The sequence below is a fragment of the Mobula hypostoma genome, chromosome 21 (genome assembly GCF_963921235.1).
Source record: "Mobula hypostoma chromosome 21, sMobHyp1.1, whole genome shotgun sequence".
Taxonomy (NCBI): Eukaryota; Metazoa; Chordata; class Chondrichthyes; order Myliobatiformes; family Myliobatidae; genus Mobula; species Mobula hypostoma.
In genome coordinates, this window is record NC_086117.1 from 41,157,597 (window position 1) to 41,178,917 (window position 21,321).

General features: G+C 42.6%; 1 protein-coding gene across 2 annotated transcripts in view; it reads right to left on the minus strand.

The window, feature by feature from the left end:
* Positions 1–21,321, minus strand: part of pnpla7b (patatin-like phospholipase domain containing 7b) — a 334,759-nt gene that overhangs the window by 250,671 nt on the left and 62,767 nt on the right. For both annotated transcript variants that reach the window (XM_063073811.1, XM_063073810.1), the window contains exons 8-9: positions 11,713–11,872; positions 9,911–9,991 (exon numbers count right to left, since the gene is read on the minus strand). In XM_063073811.1, the coding sequence (XP_062929881.1) occupies positions 9,911–9,991; positions 11,713–11,872 (241 nt within the window). The remainder of the gene's footprint in view (positions 1–9,910; positions 9,992–11,712; positions 11,873–21,321) is intronic.

Here is a 21,321-nt window from a genome sequence, read left to right on the forward strand (position 1 = left end):
GAGCCTCTGGCAATGATCTTTGCATCATCAATGAGGACGGAAGAAGTTCCAGAGGATTGGAGGATTGCAGATGTTGTTTCCTTATTCAAGAAAGGGAGTAGGGATAGCACAGGAAATTATAGGCCAGTGAGTCCTACTTCAGTGGTTGGTAAGTTGATGGAGAAGATCCTGAGTGGCAGGATTTATGAACATTTGGAGAGCCATAATATGATTAAGAATAGTCAGCATGGCTTCGTCGAAAGCAGGTCATGCCTTACAAGCCTGACTGAATTTTTTGAGGATGTGACTAAACACATTGATGAAGGTAGAGCCATAGATGTAGTGTATATGGATTTTCGCAAGGCATTTGATAAGGTACTCCATGCAAGGCTTATTGAAAAAGTAAGGAGGCATGGGATCCAAGGGGACATTGCTTTGTGGATCCAGAACTGGCTTGCCCACAGAAGGCAAAGTGTGGTTGTAAACAGGTCATATTCTGCATGGAGGCCGGTGACCAGTGGTGTGCCTCAGGGATCTGTTCTGGGACCCCTACTCTTTGTGGTTTTTATAAATGCCATGGATGAGGAAGTGGAGGGATGGGTTAGTAAACTTGCTGATGACACAAAGGTTGGGGGTGTTGTGGATAGTGTGGAGGGCTGACAGAGGTTACAAAAGGACATCGATAGGATGCAAAACTGGGCTGAGAAGTGGCAGATGGAGTTCAACCCAGATAATTGTGAGGTGATTCATTTTGGTAGGTCAAATATGATGGCAGAATATAGTATTAATGGTAAGACTCTTGGCAGTGTGGAGGATCAAAGGGATCTTGGGGTCCGAATCCATAAGACACTCAAAGCTGCTACATAGGTTGACTCTGTGGTTAAGGCGGCATACAGTGCATTGGCCTTCATCAATCGTGGGATTGAGTTTAAGAGTTGTTACATACCTGGTGGGTATCTTGTGACTGTCTTATGACCATGATGTAATTGAGTACTTTGTGAGCCTGATGTAATGGTCTTGTGATGGTGGGGTGATGTAATTTTCCCGCCAGTGTAAGGTCACGTGATGACACGTTCTCAACAGGTATATAACCGGAAACCCCTGACGTTACGCGGGTTTCAGTTTAGTTCATCAGTTAATTCGACAGTTACTCCGTTATGCTGCATATTCATTTCATGACACAGTTTCGCTTTAAAGTGGAGTTTTACTTTCTATTGTAAGTCTAGTATTGGAGAGTGAAGACCTTAGTAAAGTACGGGAACCCGAAGGATCGAGTAAAGTTGGTGTTGTTCGGCGGTTTAATGCAGGATCAACCTTATGGAATCTTCTTTCAGAAATAGTGACCTGCATCTGAGATAACTCCTGCAAGATCAGGGAAGTTTGTGCAGTGTTCACTCGCCAGAAGGTGGTCAGTTCCTTTTGTGACAAAATACCAAGTTATCAGAAGATTGAGGCCGATAAGAAAGACAATGGGGGAACAATCAGAAATGTTAATGGGAGACGAGAGAGATTACCGAGAGGAGACACAGTTCCAAGTATTGTCAGGGACCGGTTGCTTTGAACCTGAACTGTTTGAAGTTTGATGGACAGGCGATACCCCAGCAGGGGGATAAAAGAAACAGGTTCGCTAAGGCAACACACACCATGACACCACGAGATAACGAGACCCTGGAAAAACGGTGTGCCCCCACAAGTTGGTGGGAGTTTTGGAGGTCTGGTCGCGGGACCGACCATAGATGCACAGGGTGAGAAGGTACGATCGGCGGGAACCTGGTATGTGTGTCCACCCTTGCCTGGGTGCCGGGTTCACCGCAGAAGAACGATTGTATCCGGAACGGAGGGAGTCACAGTCCGTGACCTCAGAAGACATTAATAAAGGGCTCGCGCCGAAAGCTAACTGCGAAGAACAAAGGTCGGTCTGAATCCGATTTGCATATTCATTCTCTCTCCCCAATGGCACAACAGCGATTACTGCGAACTGAACTAAACTGAACTGAACTCTGTGTCACTTGAGACTGATCATTTTACCCCTAGACTGCGATGGAGCTTGACTGATCCTATTAACCTAGCTCTGTGTACATGCGTGTTTTACCATTGCTAACCTGTTGCATTTATATCCTTATGATTAGAGTACTGTGTTGCTTATTTCTTTAATAAAACTTTCTTAGTTCCAGTAATCCAGACTTCAACTAAGTGGTCCATTTCTGCTGGTTTGGCAACCCAGTTACGGGATACGTAACACTTTAAGCCGTTTTATTTCCTTCATTGTGAATCTTTGGACAGAATCAGCAGTAACGTCACGACTCCAAAGAAATCTTTTTCCAGAGAAGTCTCTCCTAATTGACTGTGTAAATCACTTAGACATTCGAATTTACCATTTTAAGACTGTGTTTGAATTTACCACTTTAAGACCTGTTTTCGAATTTACCATTTAAGAACTGTTCCAGAGTTGCCGTATAGCAGTTAACTTCCGGTTAAGTTGGTCGTTGAATACTTTTTGCTATTGTTGAGCAGAGTTTAATAAATGTTTATGTTTGTTTATAAAACTTGACTCAATTATATATTCATTGTTTCTGGTCAGGTGACAGAGCCGAGAGGTAATGTTGCAGCTATATAGACCCCACTTGGAGTACTATGCTCAGTTCTGGTTGCCTCACTACAGGAAGGACGTGGAAACCATAGAAAGGGTGCAGAGGAGATTTACAAAGATATTGCCTGGATTGGGGAGCATACCTTATAAGAATAGGTTGAGTGAACTAGGCCTTTTCTCCTTGGAGCAACAGAGGATGAGAGGTGACCTGATAGAGGCGTATAAGATGATGAGAGGCATTGGTCGTGTGGATAGTCAGAGGCTTTTCCCCAGGGCTGAAATGGCTAGCATAAGAGGGCACAGCTTTAAGGTGCTTGGAAGTAGGTACAGAGGAGATGTCAGGGGTAAGTTTTTTTTTAACGCAGAGAATGGTGAGTGCGTGGAATGGGCTGCCAGCGGTGGTGGTGGAGGCGGAAGTGATAGGGTCTTTTAAGAGACTCCTGGATGGCTGCATGGAGCTTAGAAAAATAGAGGGCTATGGGTAAAGCCTAGGTAGTTCTAAGGTAGGGACATGTTCGGCCTGTATTGTGCTGTATGTTTTCTATGTTTCTAGGTCAGGCTCTTCAGCCTACAATGTTGTGCTGACCTTTTAACCTACTCCAAGATCAATCTGACCCTTCCCACCCACATAACCATCCATTTTTCTTTCATCCATGTGCTTATTTAAGTTTCTTAAAGGTCCCTGAAGTATCTGCCTCTACCATCACCCCGGCAGTGAATTCCATACACGTACCAATGTGTAAAAACCTGCCTCTGACATGCCCCCTATACTTTATTTCAATCATCTCAAATTTACATTCTATTGTATTAATCACTGTTGCCCTGGGAGAAAGGTGCAGACTATCCATTCTGTCTATGCCCTCTATCATCTTATACACCTTAATCAAGTAGCCTCTCATCCTTCTTCACTCCAAAGGGAGAAGCCCTAGCTCACTCAAGCATTCACAAGACATGCTCTCTAATCCAGGTAGCATCCTGGTAAATCTCCTCTGCACCCTCTCTAAAGCTTCCACATCCTTTCTATAATGAGGTGACCAGAAATGAACAGAATACTTCATGTGTTCTAACCAGAATTTTACAGAGCTTCAAGATGACCTCACAATTCTTGAACTCAATCCCCTGACGAATAAAGGCCAAAACACCATTTGCCATTTTAACCACAGATTACAAACTGAATTGAAAACTGCGCTGTCATAAACAGACATTCTCACTGTTAACTTCATTTTGGAAGGTCAGTCACTGTTAAAATGGCAGAAGATCATTGGGCTGAGAATATTGCCCAAGGATTGAACAGCTCCTGAAGTGACATTCTTGTGCCCAGATGACTGACCAACAACTCCAAACATCATCCTTTCTGCCAAGTACAACTCCAACCATTTATTATAAATCAAATTCATATTTATGAATTTTTAAAAATACATAATTATAAAATCAGTTTATGCCTTCACAACTAGTGATTTCAGTTTCGTCAAGGCTTCCTATTCCCAGTGTTAGTCAAATGCTTCCTTGAGGTCATTCGCACCTCTCCTCCTTTCTAATGAAAGCCAAATTAGTATTAGTAAGTCACCATCCGTCACTTTGCTGATGATTGAGGGTGGATTTTTCTGCATCTACAAGTAGAATATACTTGGTAAGTTTTACATTGTCAAGTAATGGTACAATATCAGCTCACACTTCAGGTACTTCTGCAGGACAGATTTTCAGTACTGGGTGGACAAGAACCGAAAATGCTTCTGATCCGTTCAACCCAAGTGAGAATGAAAGCAAGTAATATCTCTGCCACAGGATGCCCAAATAAACCTCTACAGATAAATAAGTGATTTAGAATTGCATCTGCTGTAGTCATTTAGAAAAGCCGGCGTTTACACACAATGTGAATTTACAGCTAAACGCTCTCTCTCTCTCTCTCACTCTCTACTGTGGTTGACTGAGGAATATTTGTTAGCCTGAAAAAAAAGTTATGGCCTTTTTCATGCCTACCTCAAAGGTCACAATGGACACTGCTTCACCCAATCCAAGAGGGTTACAATTCCATCAGCACAGAAATCGAGTCAGCCGATTTCTCAAGTGTGTATTTGGGAACTTGGCCACGTAACCTTCTAATTCAGAAAGCTAAACTGGTACTATTTTGGAACATTGATTCAATATGAAATATGCAGTCTGATAAATGCCAGTTTCACAATCCACTCCAACTTGGAAAAGAAGTGATCTTTTCCTTGATGCATTCTCATCCAATGTAAGAAATATATTTGCTTGATTATATCAGAACTCAACACAGAAAATGCAGTGCTATTCAATCAAAATAAATGTGATCCTGTCAGATAATTGAACTGTGTGCTATAGACCATAGAAGCTTCTGAATGACATAATGTCATAAGCACAACCATAACTGCTATTCATACAAAATCTTAACATTTCGAGTTGTTTAAGAAGCATTATCTGGTTCCTGATCAGCTCTCTACCACCTCTAAAGTTTGTGAAATCCAGCATGTTATAATTACAAATCTGAAATGTTATTAGGAATGGCATCTGGCATTCCCTCTTCTTGTCTGGGGGGGCCTTGGAAACGGCAAGCTCCTGCACCACAGGTCAATAGATACGTTTCAGCCTGATACGGCTGAGAATCACAACTGCTTCCAAGGTGTGTACAGTGAATAAAGATGTCTTAATGTAATTGAATGAACTATCACTGCTTAAAACTGACGGAAACAATGCTGATTGTGGCCACACTTCTCCCCGGATTCCACGTAGGAAACATAGCTGCAGATCAGGAATACAAATGTGTTTCAGGAAGCTGGGTTTTAAACTCCCAATACCAACTAACTCGCTGGCAAATATACAGTCTCTAGTAAATAAAATCGAAGATCTCAGAGCTAGAATGCTGTATCAGAGGGACATTAGGACTGTGTGCATCCTTCATTTCACGGAATCCTGGTTAACCCTTTCCGTACTGGATGCAATTCGGATTCACCATCAGGATAGGACTGCTAAATCTCTCAAAAGTAGAGGTGGAGGTGTATGCCTCATGATCAACTCCTCTTGGTGCACAAATGTATCAATGTTGTCCTAATGCTGCTCACGAGATCTGGAACATCTTGCTATCAAGTGCTGCCCATTTTACCTGCCGCGGGAAATTTCTGCGATCGTTTTGGTAGCAGTGTACATTCCACCTCAGGCCAATGTGAAACAGTCGCTAGTTGATCTGAGCAATATGATCAATATGCATGAAACAGCACATCCTAATACCTTCACCATCATTATGGAGGATTTTAACCAGGCCAGCCTGAAAAGTCACTGAATAATTACCATCAACAAATCAACTGTAGTACCAGAGGAAACAACACACTGGACCACTGTTATACTAAGATCAAGAGTGCTTACTGTGGTATCCCACACACTCACTTCAGGAACACTGATCACCTAGCTGTACTTCTATTCCCTGAGTAAAGGCAAAGACAGAAGACTGCAGCACCAGTAGTAAGGACCAAGAAGGTATGGACAAGGGAAGCACAGGAACGCTTACAAAACTGCTGTGAATCAGTGGACTAGACTGTATTCAGGGATTCATCTCCGAATCTGGATGAGCATGCCACAGTTGTTACCAATTTCATTAAAACCTGTGTCGATGAATGTGTGCCTTCGAAAACATGCTGTACTTTCCCAACCAGAAGCTGAGGATGAACCAGGAGGTTCATCGTTTGCTGGGGGCTAGCTAGATCTGTGACATTTAAGTCTGCTGAGCCAGGTCTGTAACAAGAAGACCAGGTACGACTTGCGGAGGGCTAGTTCAAGAGCAAAGAGACAATTCCAAGAGAGGTTGGAGGTGGCATCGGATGCACATCAACTCTAGCAGGGCTTGCAGGACATTACTTCCTACAAAGTGTAGCCAAATAACATGAATGGCAGCAGTGCTTTACTACCAGATGAGCTCAACGCCTTCTATGCCCACTTTGAAAGGGAGAATAAATTACAGCTGTGAAGATCCCTGCTGCACCTGATGACCCTGTGATCTCCGTCTCAGAGGCCAATGTTAGGCTGTCTTTAAGGAGGGTGGGCCTTTGCAAGGCCTCAATGGAGTACCGTTTAAGGCTCTGAAAACTTGTGCCAACCAACTGGCAGGTGTATTTAAGGATGTTTTCAACCTGTCACTGCTACAGTCAAAACTTCCCACCTGCTTCAAAAGGGCAACAATATACCAGTGCCCAAGATGAGGAGTGTTCACTGCCTTAATGCCCTGTAACACGCAAATCTACTGTGATGAAATGCTTTTAGAGGTTGGCTGCAGCTGGAATGAACTCCTGCCTCAGCAAGGACCTACACCCACTGCAATGTGCCTTTCACCACAGTAGGTTTACAGCAGATGCAAACTCAATGGCTGTTCATATGACCTTAGATCACCTGGCCAATACAAACACCTATGTGAGAATGCAGTTCATTGGCTATAGCTCAGTGTTTAATACCATTATTCCCACAGTCCTGATTGATAAGCTACAGAACCTGGGCCTTTGTAGCTCCCCCTCCAATTGGATCCTTGACTTCCGAACCAGAAGACCACAATCTGTGCAGATTGGCGATAATATCTCCTCCTCGCTAACGATCAAAAATAGCTCATCTCAGGGGTGTGTGTGTGCTTAGTCCACTGCTCTACTTTTTCAATAGCCATGACTGTGTGGCTAGGTACAGCTCAAGTACCACCCATAAATTTGCTGACGATACAGTCGTTGTTGTAGAATTGCAGGAAGAGATGAGAGGGTGTACAGGAGTGAGATGTACCAGCTAGTGGAGTGGTGTCGCAGCAACAACATTGCACTCAGTATCAGTAGACAAAAGAGCTGATTGTGGACTTCAGGAAGGGTAAGATGAGAGAACACAAACCAATCCTCATAGAGGGATCAGAAGTGGAGAGAGTGAGCAATTTCAATTTCCTGGGTGAAAAGGACCTAACCTGGTGCCAACGTATCAATGCAGCTATAAAAAGAAGGCAAGACAGTGACTATATTTCATGAGTTTGAAGAAATTTGGTTTGTCACCTAAAATACTTGAAAACTTCTATAGATATACCATGGAGAGCATTCTGACGGGCTGCAGCACTGTCTGGTATTGGGGTGGGGGGAGGAGGGGCTACTGCACAGGACCGAAAGCTACAGAAAGTCGTAAAATTAGTCAGCTCCATCTTGGGTACAAGCTTCCATAGTATCCAAGACATCTTCAAGGAGCGGTGTCAATCACCCAGGGCACGCCCACTTCTCATTGTTACCATGGGGAAGGAGGTACAGCAGCCTGAGGCACGCACTCAGCAATTCAGAAACAGCTTCTTCCCTTCTACCATACAATTCCAAAATAGACATTGAACCCTTGAACACTACCTCACTTTTCCTTTAATATATATTATTTCAGTTTTTCTGAGTTAAAACCATACTTGGATCTTGCCATGGATAGAGAAAGTCCACCCATGAAGAACATGTACATACAATATGACACACCATCTGAATCATTCATTATTAAGTACTGATGATGATAAACTAATTAGAAAATACAACCAGAAGGACGAGGCATCAATAATATTGTGCTGGGCTGACAGTTAGGATTAGCTGCATGAGTGGACGGAAGGAAACCTTTTGAAACCTATCAGTAGCTAGAACCCAAAAGGCTGATTAGGTTCAAATCAAATTTAAACCACATAGCAAGTACCAGTGAAAGACTTCTCCATTTCTTCCCCAGAACGGAATGAGTTGTGGATCTGTTACAAATGGCTCAGTGCTTTAAGCTCTTTGAGATGGAAGTAGAAGTTTTATTAAAGAAACAAGCAACACAGTAATCGAAAGGATAATAAATGCAACCGTTCAGTGATGATAAACACACATGTGCACAGAATTAAGATAACAGCATCAATCAAGCTCTATCGTTGTCTAGGGGTAAATGACCAATTTCAAAATGACTCAAAGTTCAGTCCAGTTTAGTAGTTCAGTTCGCAGTAATCGTTGCCATGGCGATGGACAAGGTGGGGAAGAGAGACATAGAATAGGAACAACTCATCATTCAGCACAGCTTCACTCACAGACCAGCGGGATGGCTCACAGACCAGCGAGATGGCTCACAAACAGCTTTTGGGCAGGTCCTTGGTGATGTCACCTGAGGCCACCGACTGTGACCCCTCCTCCAGATGCGGTCGATCCTCTGCAGTGAACCCGGCACCCAGGCAAGGGCGGACACACACCGGGTTCCCGCTGATCGTACCTTTCCACCCTTGTCGTTGTCTGGGACTTCTCACCCACTCGTGAGAAGCGCACCGCTTCCAGGGTCTCGTTACCTCGGGTGGCGTGTGTGTCTGTCTTAGCGAACCTGTCCCTTTTTATCCCCCTGCTGGGGTATCGCCTGTCCATCACTTCAAACAGTTCAGGGCTCAAAGGGGGGAGCCGCTCCAGACAGCTCTTCCTCCCACATCCCTTCATTACACATCTCCAGACGCTGCTCCATTGTTCCTTATCTCTCCTTCCCCTGAGGGCAGGTGGCAGACCAACTGCTGATGCCACTGATGCTAGCCCAGGCCAGCAAACATCTTAATTTTATGTGTATTCTCGTAACACCAGTCACTGCTAAAAGATGCATTGGTGCGTGCTGGGTGCAGGCAGGTTGTGGTGCATCCCAAACACACTAACACACCTAGCATAGGATCCTTTATCCTGAGTGAAATATTCGAAAGCAATTGGTGCTCAAGAATCAAAGAAAATCAGGAACAGACTTTTTCTTTGCAGAATACATCTCACAATGCTCTGAACACATCATCAGTGATGTAACCTGGGGCCATCAGGTGTTTCGGGTCTTTCAGCATCAGACACCCTCAACCAGGCAACCCAGTCATGGTTGATCAAGCCACAACTTGTGTTCAGGTAGCATGCGCTGCAGATCCTGTGAAGAATAATGGTTAGGTGCAAAAATGCTAATCTTTTGCGATAAAAAGTGAGTAATAGAACTACCAAAATCCCAACACAAGTATCATTCTGGATCTTAAAAGGTTAAAGGTGAACATTCAGGATGGAGTGGTTGGTGAGGCAGATATATAGTTAAGGCTATTACCAAAGCTTAGAACGATCTAGAAAACTATGACTATACAGGGCAGTAATTAGTTTCTGAAAATTAATAGAGGAAAATGTCAAAGAAAATGTAATATGCATGATAAAAACATTTGAAGCCACTTTCCATATTATTCTATAATTAATGAAAGCCTGAGTACCACTGTCAGAACAAAATACAAATCCAAACTGCCAACAAGAACTAAGTTCAAGCTATGTGGCTTACTCCTTAATAAAATTGCCTTGTTGTGGTGCATTATTGACTCACCGTGATGACATCCAGGATACTGAGGAGACTGTGCACACTGTCACCTGGCAACACTTCTTTCACCACAACTTCAGTGCCATCCTGATCAAGAGCAAAATGAAGACATTTAATTATTTGTACAGCTTGACATTTTAAAATTCATAATCTAATGACATAAACTCTAATGATTCTAAAATATTTGATTAGCCCTGTTTTGTGAGAAATGCAAGACAACATAACTCTCCAAATTCAGGGCACCAATTCTTAAAATGGCAATAGAATACGGCAAGAATGAGGCTGAGGTAATTTCTTCATTTCTTTTTTTTCTTTAAAGAACACACATCTTCAAAAATTTGTAATCTTCCCTTTCCTGGTCCAGAATTAAGATACTAATGAGACATAATCTAATTAAGAAGCATGAAGGGAAAATTGTGGATCCCTGTTTGCATCCTTCTATATTCCCAAACCTGCTTTCATCTTTCTTTATGAGGTTCAGATGTTAAATGTGTTGTAAGGACCAAGAAGATTCAAAAATTATCTAATGATTTCTGTTTCTAGTTAAACTGACCACAGCTAGACCAAGTCATCATCCTTACCTTCTTAGGCGAGCAATGATACATGGAGCTTAAATGAAACAAAATCAAATTGCAATTATACAGAGCACTTAGAACAGGCCTTGTTTTGACTACGCAATAGATTCAAAAGGCAAATATACATTGTCAAGGGATGCCAATCAGGCCTTGTGTTCCTTTATTCAAAAAGAAACACCAGCAGAACCAAGCTCAGAACATGATAAAATGGGCATCTTTATAAATGCATCAGTTGGCTTCCACTGCACTAAAGGTGATACACAATTCACTATTAAGTCTTATTCATGGCAAAAAATTGAGAGTACAATCAGCCCCGTACTTGATCCACGTTGACACTCATGCTGCTTGTCAGAAGTGATATCATCGTCATAAATGAAACACTAAATCAAGATAATATCTACCTGTTCAGTTGGTTAAATTAAGCTATAAAAATTTATTTACATATTGAAGGAGGGAACCTTAGTTCTCCCAGCATACTAATTATCACTACTCCTTCAATCAACATAGAAAAAAGATTTCATCTCGATTGTTTGGGGATTATAACAATTGGCTGCCATATTTATTCTACATGTCAAGTCCTTGAAAGCATTAACAATACATTTAAATTTTATTAGTATAAAATTATAGGCATACACCTCTACCTTTCCTGCTTAGAGTTCACATATTTCGACATTATGATATGTATACAAGGACACAGCCAAAATAAACAAATGCATTTAAGTTTAATTAGCTTTAGTCTCAATAAATAGCATTGGTTTTGAGGAGTTAATCAGCTGGTCAGTTTGAGCGAGAAAGTCAGTAATGATGATTTATAACAATGACTGTCAGTTTGAATTGTTGTGGACGCTGGTAACATGATGGAGTTGAATTAACATGGACAGATCTCTCAATAACACAATGGGAGCTCTGGCAGAAATATCACCAATAGCTGTCTGGAAGGACTTGCAGTGCTTGACAATGTAATTAAACCCCTGTCATAGCTGAAGTATTTTAAACAATAAAAAGCTGTATGTCTATCTATAAGCATCACTATCACAAACATCAAATGGTGCAACTCCTCTCAAAGAACAACTTTAACATAACTATTAAAAGACAGAAGAAGCCAGACAATAAACTTATTAACTCTCTAATTAGTTGACTTAATGGGAGCTAGAATATGGCAGTGCTCAACTGTACAGGAACAAAACATTCTGAGTGGTTAAATCTGCAGCATGCAGGGAAGAGCTTTCTTACATTCTCACTGATGCAGAGTTCCAGCCTGCCTTCCTGTACCACATAGATGCTGTCATCCTGTTCTCCGGGACGGAAAACGTACTCCCCGTCATGAAGCTGCACAAAGAACATGTATTTACACAATTCCAGGAACAGTGGCTTCTCAAAGTGTCCCAATACCCTGCAAGTATAAAGAACAAACAACATTCAGCACAAACAGCAGAATATGTTAATAATGGGACCAGATACGTTGACAACTGCATATACAAAAGACAGACAGATGTGTGCTTCATTTGGACTCATCCTCAGAATATCTAACACGGCACTTATGCTGGCCATCACCTATGATTCACAGAGCACTAACCGCCAAGTAGTGGGGAGGTGAGGAAAAGCAAATGGGTGAAAGGAAAACCAGAATGGGGAAAGGAAAAAAAAGAGGGGAAGAGAAGGGGTAGAAATTACCTCAAATTAGAGAAATCAATGCTCCTGCCATCAAGATAGAATATGAAGTTTTGCTTTCCCAAATAGGAATGGGAAGTTTAATTGAAATGGGTGGCCAATGAGAAAACCTGCTTGTTGCAGACAAGGCAAAGATGCCGGCAAAAAAGCCCCCCATCTATGTGGGGGTCTCACCAATGTAAAGGCGGCCACACTGAGAGCACCAGATGCAATAGATGACCCCAGCCTCATTAGGTGGAGTGTCGTCTCACATGAACAGACTGGTTGGGGCCCATAATGGTAGAAAGGAAAGAGGTGTAGGGGCAGGTGTAGCACTTGTCCCTCTTGCCAGGAGGAGATCTGTGGGGAGGAATGAGTGGACAAGGGAATCACAGAGACAGTGATCCCTATGGAATACAGAAGGTGGGGGGGAGTGGGAAGAAAGATGTGTTTAGTGCTAGAATCCCATTGTAGATTACAGAAATTACACAGAATAGCATGCCAAATACAGAGGCTTGTGGGGTAGTGGGTCAGGACAAGTATGGATAGAGGATGGTGGGCTGGTGGGTCGGGACAGGGTCTTGTGGGGTAGTAAGGTAGGACAAGTAAGGTCATAAACTCGTGGGGTAGTAGGTAAATATGAGAGGAGCCCTATCACTGTTATAGTGGAGGAAAGATGGGATTAGGGCAGACGTGCAGGAAATGTAGGAGAAGCAGGTAAGAGGAGAATCGATGATAGCGGAAGGGAAACCCCGTTCTTTGAAAAAGGTAGAGCATCTCAGACACTTAGGTAGGTACATGGAGCTTAGAAAAAATAGAGGGCTATTATATGATCAGCACAACATTGTGGGCTGAAGGGCCTGTAATGTGCTGTAGATTTCTATGTTCTATGTCCAATGGTTAAGGATAATCTCTGCTTTTGAGTCGAATAGAGAGAAAGGAGAAAATTATACTGTATAGATTTTTTTTTAAATAGGGTACTTATTGGGCATCTGATAACTCCAACTAGAGGTTCATGAATTTCTGACTAGTGGGGACAATTTCAGATTTAACTATGACGTTCACTGAAAATTCAGTGATGTAGTAATAAAGCTCCTGGTTCATAACTAACCATTGATGCAGCCCTAGTAACTAATCATCACTGGAGAATTACATTGGAGTAAAGGTCAGTGGCTTCAGTGGAGAAGACATCATTCAAAATGGGTATCTAGCTGTTATCATAAGATGTAGGAGCAGGATTAAGCCAGTTGGCCCATTGAATCTTCTCCGCCATCAATCACGGCTATTTTTCTGAACCTCAATTTCCCCATACTGATCAAGAACCAATGAATCTCTGAACCTATGAGCACTTCACTATCTTGTTCTCTTTTTACACTTTTTTTATATTTCTCATTGCAACTTAGCATTTTAATGTATTGCACTGTACTGCTGATGTAAAACAAATTTCTTAAGCTAAGACTGTGATAATGATCCTAATTCTGATTCTGCCTTAAATTCACCCAATGATATGGCCTCCACAATCCTCGGTAACAAATTCCACAGAATCATCCTCCACAAGCTGAAGAATTTCCTCTTCATAAAGCACCTAAGGGCATTTCCCTTTATTCTGAGGTTGTCCCCTCCTAGTAATGGAAACATTCTCTCCACGTCCACTCTATTCAGGCTTTCCTGTATTTGGTAAGTTTCAACAAGATTCCCATCAATGCTTGTGAAGTTCATCAAAAACAGACCCAGAGCCACCAAACAATCCCTGTATGCTACAATGTATTTGGGACAGCTTTCAGAAAATGAGGAGGCTTTGATAGCTTCAATACAAGACCAACTTATGTCACTTTATCCTAAATCTCTCACCTCAAAGTTCTATCCTCTTAGAAAACTGTCCACAGTACTCTTCAGACAACACATCAATCAAGCTATTTTTTGTACATGGGGTTTGACAGCAAATGTAGGCAGATGACTCTCTAATTCATTTATCCTAGCAAGGTCTGCATAGATCTTCACACATTTTGCAATTTTTAACAAGAATCCAAGTGGTCTTCTGCTCTTTCTCATCTGCCTATCAATCTGACTACTGACCCAGTTATCTCAACACGAAACCGGGACTGAAGCCAGAGCCTTACGAACTTTGCCCCCAATAACATTATAATCAGGTCAACCAGGATCTGGGCTCAGATATATTAAAATTTTAGCAGCTTGAATGCAATACTAAAATTGACAGAATCTGTGAAAAACTGGAGAGAATGTATAAAATATTAAAAACATTAACTATTCATTACTTGAATTAAGTTGCTGCCTTTTCCTCACATGCCAATCTAAATAACAAATGTGCACAGTAGGTCAGTTTGTAACCTGTTACATTTGGGTATTTGGTGCACAAGACTCTAGAAGGATAATTATACGCATTCGTGCTAATTCACCAATTTGTTGAAAGTACCAAATATCCAAATGTGGCTAGTTACAAACTGACATATCCACTTGTTATCTAGATTGGCATGTGAGGAAAAGGCCGTAAATTAATTCACGATTATGAAGAGTTTTTCTTTAATATTTTAGACTCTCCTTACAGTTTGTTGATGATTAAATACTAAAGTTTAAAATTTGCTCCAACTCAAGGAAGCATTTATAATTTGATAAGCTTTCCTAGGATGTAGTTGTGTGAAACCACTGAAGTGGAAGTTTAGTGCAATAATGAATTATGCTACTGGAATACCCAAGATCTTACCCAAAATCATATACATTCCTCATTTCTCCTGTAAGGAGTTTTTACGTTCTCCCCGTGACTGCAGGTGCTCCCGTTTCCTCTCACTTTCTGAATAGATGTGCAGGTTAGGGTAAATAAGTTGTGGGCATGCTACAATAGACAATAGGTGCAGGAGTAGGCCATCCGGCCCTTCGAGCCAGCACCACCATTCACTGTGATCATGGCTGATCATCCACAATCAGTATCCAGTTCCTGCCTTATCCCCATAACCTTTGATTCCGCTCTCTTTAAAAGCTCTATCCACCTCTTTCTTGAAAGCATCCAGAGACTTGGCCTCCACTGTCTTCTGGGGCAGAGCATTCCACATATCCACCACTCTGCGTTGGCACTGGAAGCATGGCAACATTTGCGGGCTGCTCCCAGCATATTGCAAACAATGACACAAACACCATGTTTCACTGTAGTTTTCGATGTTTCAATGTGTATGTGATAAATAAAGCTAATCTTTCTCTTTAAAATAAGTGTTGCTGTTGCCTTAGAATAGAAGGTTTGTCAGAACTGGCAGGTTTAAGATAAACTCTCCGGCCACTTTATTTCATAGCAGACACCTTGCTGGCAACGTTCTCTGTAATGACTCAAGTTTCCTTTAGCAAAAACACATAAAGTGCTAGAGAAACTCAGCAGGTCAGGCAGCACCACTGGAGGGGAATGAACAGTCAACATTTCAGGCTGAGATCCTTCACCAGAACTGAAAAGGAGGCACAAGCCAGAATAAAAAGGTGTGGAAAGAGAAGAAGTAGAAGCTGCTAGGTCTTAGGTGAGACCAGATGAGGGAAATGGTGGGTGAGAAAGGGAAGGTAGAGGGGAAGAGGTATGAAGTAAGAAGCTGGGAGAAGATAGCTGGAAGAGGTAAAGTGCTGAAGAAGGAACCTAAAAGGAGAGGACAGAGGACATGGAGAAAAGGGAAGGAGGAGGGGAACTAGAGGGAGCTGATGGACATACAAGAAGAGAAAGGGTATTGTTCATGTCTTCTGGTTGGAGGCTACCCAGACAGAAAATGAGGTGTTGCTCCTTCAACGTGGGCGTACCCTCTTCATGACAGTAGAGGCAGCCATGGACCAACATGTCAGAATGGGAAGTCAAAATGAAATGCATGGCCTCCAGAAAATCCCACCTTTTGAGGCATACAGAGCAAAGGTGCTTGGCGAAGCAGACCCCAATTATGTCAGGCCTCACTGATGTAGAGGAGGCTGCACCAGGAGCATCATGGTGAAGCACTGTTTCACCTGAAAAGACTGTTTGGGACAAAATTCCTTTCCCTCCTTTTCTAAGCAGAAACCAGCACATGTGTAATGAGTGCAGGAGTGTCACGGTAGTGTGCAGTGGTTAACGCAATGCTATTAAAGCTCGGGGCATTGGAGCTCAGAGTTCAATTCCAGCACCATCTGTAAGGAGTTAGCATGTTCTTCCCGTGACTGTGTGAGTTTTCTCTGGGTGCTCCAGATTCCCATAATCCAAAGACATACTGGTCAGTATGTTAATTGGTCATTGTAATTTGTCCTGTGATTAGGCTAGTGTTAAATAGTCGGGTTATTGGATGTACTGTATGTCTAACTAAAAACTAATAATACATATATTCCATTGTAAAATCAAAATACTGCCTTTTCCTCAGACGCCAAATCTACATTACTTTCAGCTCATAATACTTTATACTTTATTGTCGCCAAACAATTGGTACTAGAACATACAATCATCACAGTGATATTTGATTCTGTGCTTCCCACTCCCTGGATTACAAATATTAAATATTAAAAATATTAAAATAGTTAAAATTGGTAAATATTAAAAAATTAAATTATAAATCATAAATAGAAAATAGAAAAATGGAAAGTAAGGTAGTGCAAAAAAACTGAGAGGCAGGTCCGGATATTTGGAGGATACGGCCCAGATCTGGGTCAGGATCCGTTCAGCAGTCTTATCACAGTTGGAAAGAAGCTGTTCCCAAATCTGGCCATACGAGTCTTCAAGCTCCTGAGCCTTCTCCCGGAGGGAAGAGGAATGAAAAGTTTGCTTGCTGGTTGGGTCATGTCCTTGATTATCCTGGCAGCACTGCTCCGACAGTGTGCGGTGTAAGGTGAGTCCACAGACGGAAGATTGGTTTGTGTGATGCGATGCGCTGTGTTCACGATCTTCTGCAGCTTCTTCCAGTCTTGGACAGGACAACTTCCATACCAGGTTGTGATGCACCGTAGAAGAATGCTTTCTACGGTGCATCTATAAAAATTAGTCAGGGTTTTAGGGGACAGGCCAAATTTCTTTAGTTTTCTCAGGAAGTAAAGGCACTGGTGGGCCTTCTTGGCAGTGAACTCTGCTTGGACCAAGTCAGGTCATTTGTGATATTGACCCCGAGGAACTTAAAGCTTTTGACCTGTTCCACTTGCGCACCACTGATGTAAATTGGGTCGTGCGGTCTGCTACTCCTTCTGAAGTTAACAACCAATTCCTTCGTCTTGCTGACGTTGAGGGATAGGTTATTGTCTTCGCACCATACCACCAGGTTCTTAATTTCCTCTCTGTACTCAAACTCATCATTACCCGAGATACGGCCTACAATTGTGTCATCAGCAAACTTATAAATTGAGTTCAATGGAAACTTGGCTACACAATCATGGGTGTACAGTGAGTACAGCAGGGGGCTGAGTACACAGCCTGTGGGGCACTGGTGCTCAGAGTGATTGTAGAGGAGAGCTTGTCCCCTATTTTTACAGCCTGGGTCCTGTCTGTGAGGAAGTTGAAGATCCAGCTGCAGATCTGAGTGCTAAGGCCCAGGTTCCGGAGCTTAGGAATAAGATTATTTGGAATGATGGCATTAAAGGCAGAGCTGTAGTCAATGAAAAGGAGCCTTACGTATGCATTTTTATTCTCCAGGTGTTCTAAGGGGAATGTAGGGCCAGAGAGATGGCATCTGCCGTTGACCTGTTGCTCCGGTAGGCGAATTGCAAAGCATTGAGGTTGACCGGTAGGCTGTGGTTGATGTGTGCCATAGCCAATCTCTTGAAGCACTTCACAGCAATTGATGTCAGAGCCACAGGTCGATAGTCATTCAGGCATGCCACCTTGCTCTTCTTCAGCACTGGGATTATCGTTGCCTTCTTAAAACACGAGGGGATCTTAGACTGAAGCAAGGAGCAGTCGAAGATGTCAGCAAACACTCTAGCTAGCTTGCTTGCACAGACCCGGAGAACCCATCCTGGGACGCCATCTGGGCCCATCGCCTTCCTTGGACTTATCTTCAGGAAGGCCATTCTAACGTCCTCCTCGGTGACGGTGAATCTCGATGCCACCAGGTCCGGTTCATCCGGAGGGAGCAGGACGCTCCCCTTCTGTTTGAATCTTGCGTAGAATACGTTAAGTTCGTCAGGAAGAGAAGCACCACAGTTATTGATATTCCCAGCCTTTTCTTTGCGCCCAGTGATCTCATTTAGACACCGTCATAGTCTACAGGCATCCCTTTGGTTAGCCTGGGCTTCCAACTTGGCTCAATATTGCCTCTCAGCGCTCTTAATGGCTTTCCCGAGTTCACGTCTGGATTCCGTGTAGCGACTGGTATCCCTGGACCTAAAAGCTGCAGCTCTAGCATTAAAAGGGACTTGACCTCATAATTCATCCAAGGTTTCTGGTTAGGGAATAACCGAATCGTCTTGCGAGACATACAGTCCTCCGTGCATTTCCAAATAAAGTCCATGACAGCTGAGGCATACTCATCAAGGTTAGCTGTCGAGTCCTTGAATACTAACCAGTCCACCGATTCAAAGCAGACACGGAGGACCTCATCCGTTTCCTCTGTCCAACACGACACTACTTTTGACACCGTGACCTCCCGTTTCAGTTTCTGTTTGTAAGCCGGAAGGAGCAGTACGGTCTGATGGTCCGATTTTCCGAAGTGAGGTCGTGGGACGGAACGGTAGGCATCCTTGACTGTTGTGTAGCAGTGGTCAAGTATATTCGGGCCTCTAGTAGGGCAGGAGACATGTTGGTATAACTTTGGCAGCGCCTTTCTGAGGTTGGCCTGGTTAAAGTCCACGGCTGTAATGAGCAAAGCCTCCAGATACCTGGTCTCAAGTTCACTGATGTTGCCACATATACGGTTTTTAAAAAAACACACACACAAAGATCAGCGCAAACAATAAATATTCCAGAGTGAAACAAGTAGACACAATCCTACTTCCTGAGTATCTCATTCTTTATAGGTATTAATGGATTGAAAACCCAGAGAGGAAGTCCAATTAGCTCGTCACCATTTCAAGAACTCAGCTAACAATGTCCAGATCTGGAAAGTAAATAAATAATGAACATGCTATTCTCTCTTTCTATAGAAGTATTGTCAGCAGATTGTAGAAGTCTTCATTTCACGCTGTAGATTTCTAATTGTTTTACAAAGATCAGTTTCCCTTTAGCCTTCAGTGACATATGTGCACCATTATTCAGTTTTACATTAATTAATCTCTCAAAATATTCATCGTTCAAATACAACATGGCTGATATACACCTCAAATCCCTCCAATTACCTTAGCTCCAAATGCCCATGACCAATGTCAAAATTTTCAATTGATTTTTACACCAAACCTCTCTCTAGCTATTTGAAGGCAGTTTGTACCATTTGCTTTACAGACAAACAGCTGGAGGAACTCAGTAGGCCTGGCAGCATCTATGAAAAAGAGTAAAGAGTCGACATTTCAGGCTGAGACCCTTCATCAGGACTTCACCGGGTTTCGGTCCGAAACATCGGCTCTACTCTTTTCCACAGATTCTGCCTAACCTGCTGAGCTCCTTCAACATTTTTGTGTGTTACTTGCATTTCCGGAATCTGCAGATTTTTTCTCATTTCTCCTCCAGAATTTTGTGTGTTTTACTTTGTATTTCAGCTTCTGTAGATTTTCTCTTGTTTGTACCATTTGTTATTCTACGTGTGGAACACTAGGCATCATCCCAGAACTATCCAGCTCTGTTTGCAGTACTCAACATCAGAGAAGGAGAAAGTCCTCTCATCTACTCTGTTAACTTGCTTAATCATCTTAACCTTATCCATTGGATTATCTCTCAATCATCTTTTTATAAAATTACTCCATGCAACCTAGTCACATAACTTAATCTTTATGACTCAAGTGTGGTGTATCAGTATGCACAATCTTCAAAGCCAATAACACATTGCTGACATTCAGTGCTCAAAGTTGAATTGGAACTTTAGATCACAGCAATAAACTTCCACTTCTTTTTAGTCCACCTCATGAGATAAGGAGAGATTTGAATTCATCTTTTGTACTCCTCAATTAGTTTTTCGTGGAGATCAGGTAACTCTATTAGTTCAACACTTGCCTTAAAGTTGGGTTTTGCGGGCCAGCTGGTGGCACAACGACATCGGCGCTGGACCCGGGTTCGAAACTAGTCCGGTCCGCCCCCGAGCACGCTTTCCATCCGTGCCGGGTTGAGTGTCGAGGCCGCAACTCGACTTCGTAAAACAAAGAAAATACTGCGAAAATGTTTGTGTGAGGAGTGGTGCGCCACACAGTCTCTCTCTCCAACTGCACTTATCCATGTCAGAAGTGTGAGTCAACCATCACTCCTGACATGTCCCTTGTAGATACTGGACAGACCTTGGAAGTGTCAGATGAAATCAATGGCATGCATGAGGCCAGTCCAGTTGAGTTCCTGGTCAATGAAGATTCCCAGAATATTGATGGTGGAGCACTCAGCAATGGAATTGTTAGGGATGGGATGATCTTAGAGACTTACTTCTCCTCCCACTAGCTGTCTTACTATTCACTACCATTCATGAAAGTATGTGGTAGAATATGAAATTTTAATCCTAACTATTGTGAAGTTGCTTAGTTCAGCTTATTACATTCGTTTTTAAATGTGCTGTTTAGAAAGCAAGCAGTTACATATTGGCTGGGCTAGCACTTTATCATTTCTCTGTGTAGCTGGATATGCACTCAGCTATCTTCACTGAACCAAGGCTGACAGTACTGGGAGGTGAGGGATCTGCCAGGCCATATGGTTACAGATTGTGATGGTAAACATTTCTGCTGCTACTGAGTGCCCACAGTGTCTCACAGACACTCAATGGAAGTTTTCAGCTGCCAGATCAGTCCTGAGTCTATCCCATTTAGCACATTTTTAATGCCAGACAGCACCATCATGCAAGTCTTTGGAAATGATTTTGTTTCTGCAAGGACTGTCCAATGTCACTTCTACCCATGTGCCACAGGTAGACAAGCAAGGATGAGGTTCACCCCTCATCTTGGTTCACTCACAGTTGCCATAAAGCTATTTGGTAGCTATGTCCTTCATGACTCACTGGTATGGTTCGTGACGATGCTACCAAACTGGTACTGGACATAGAAGCACTGGAAGTAGCATCAAAATGCTGAATAACATGGTGCGACACCGTGTCATCAGCTGAAAAAAGATCGCAAATAGCAATGAGGTTC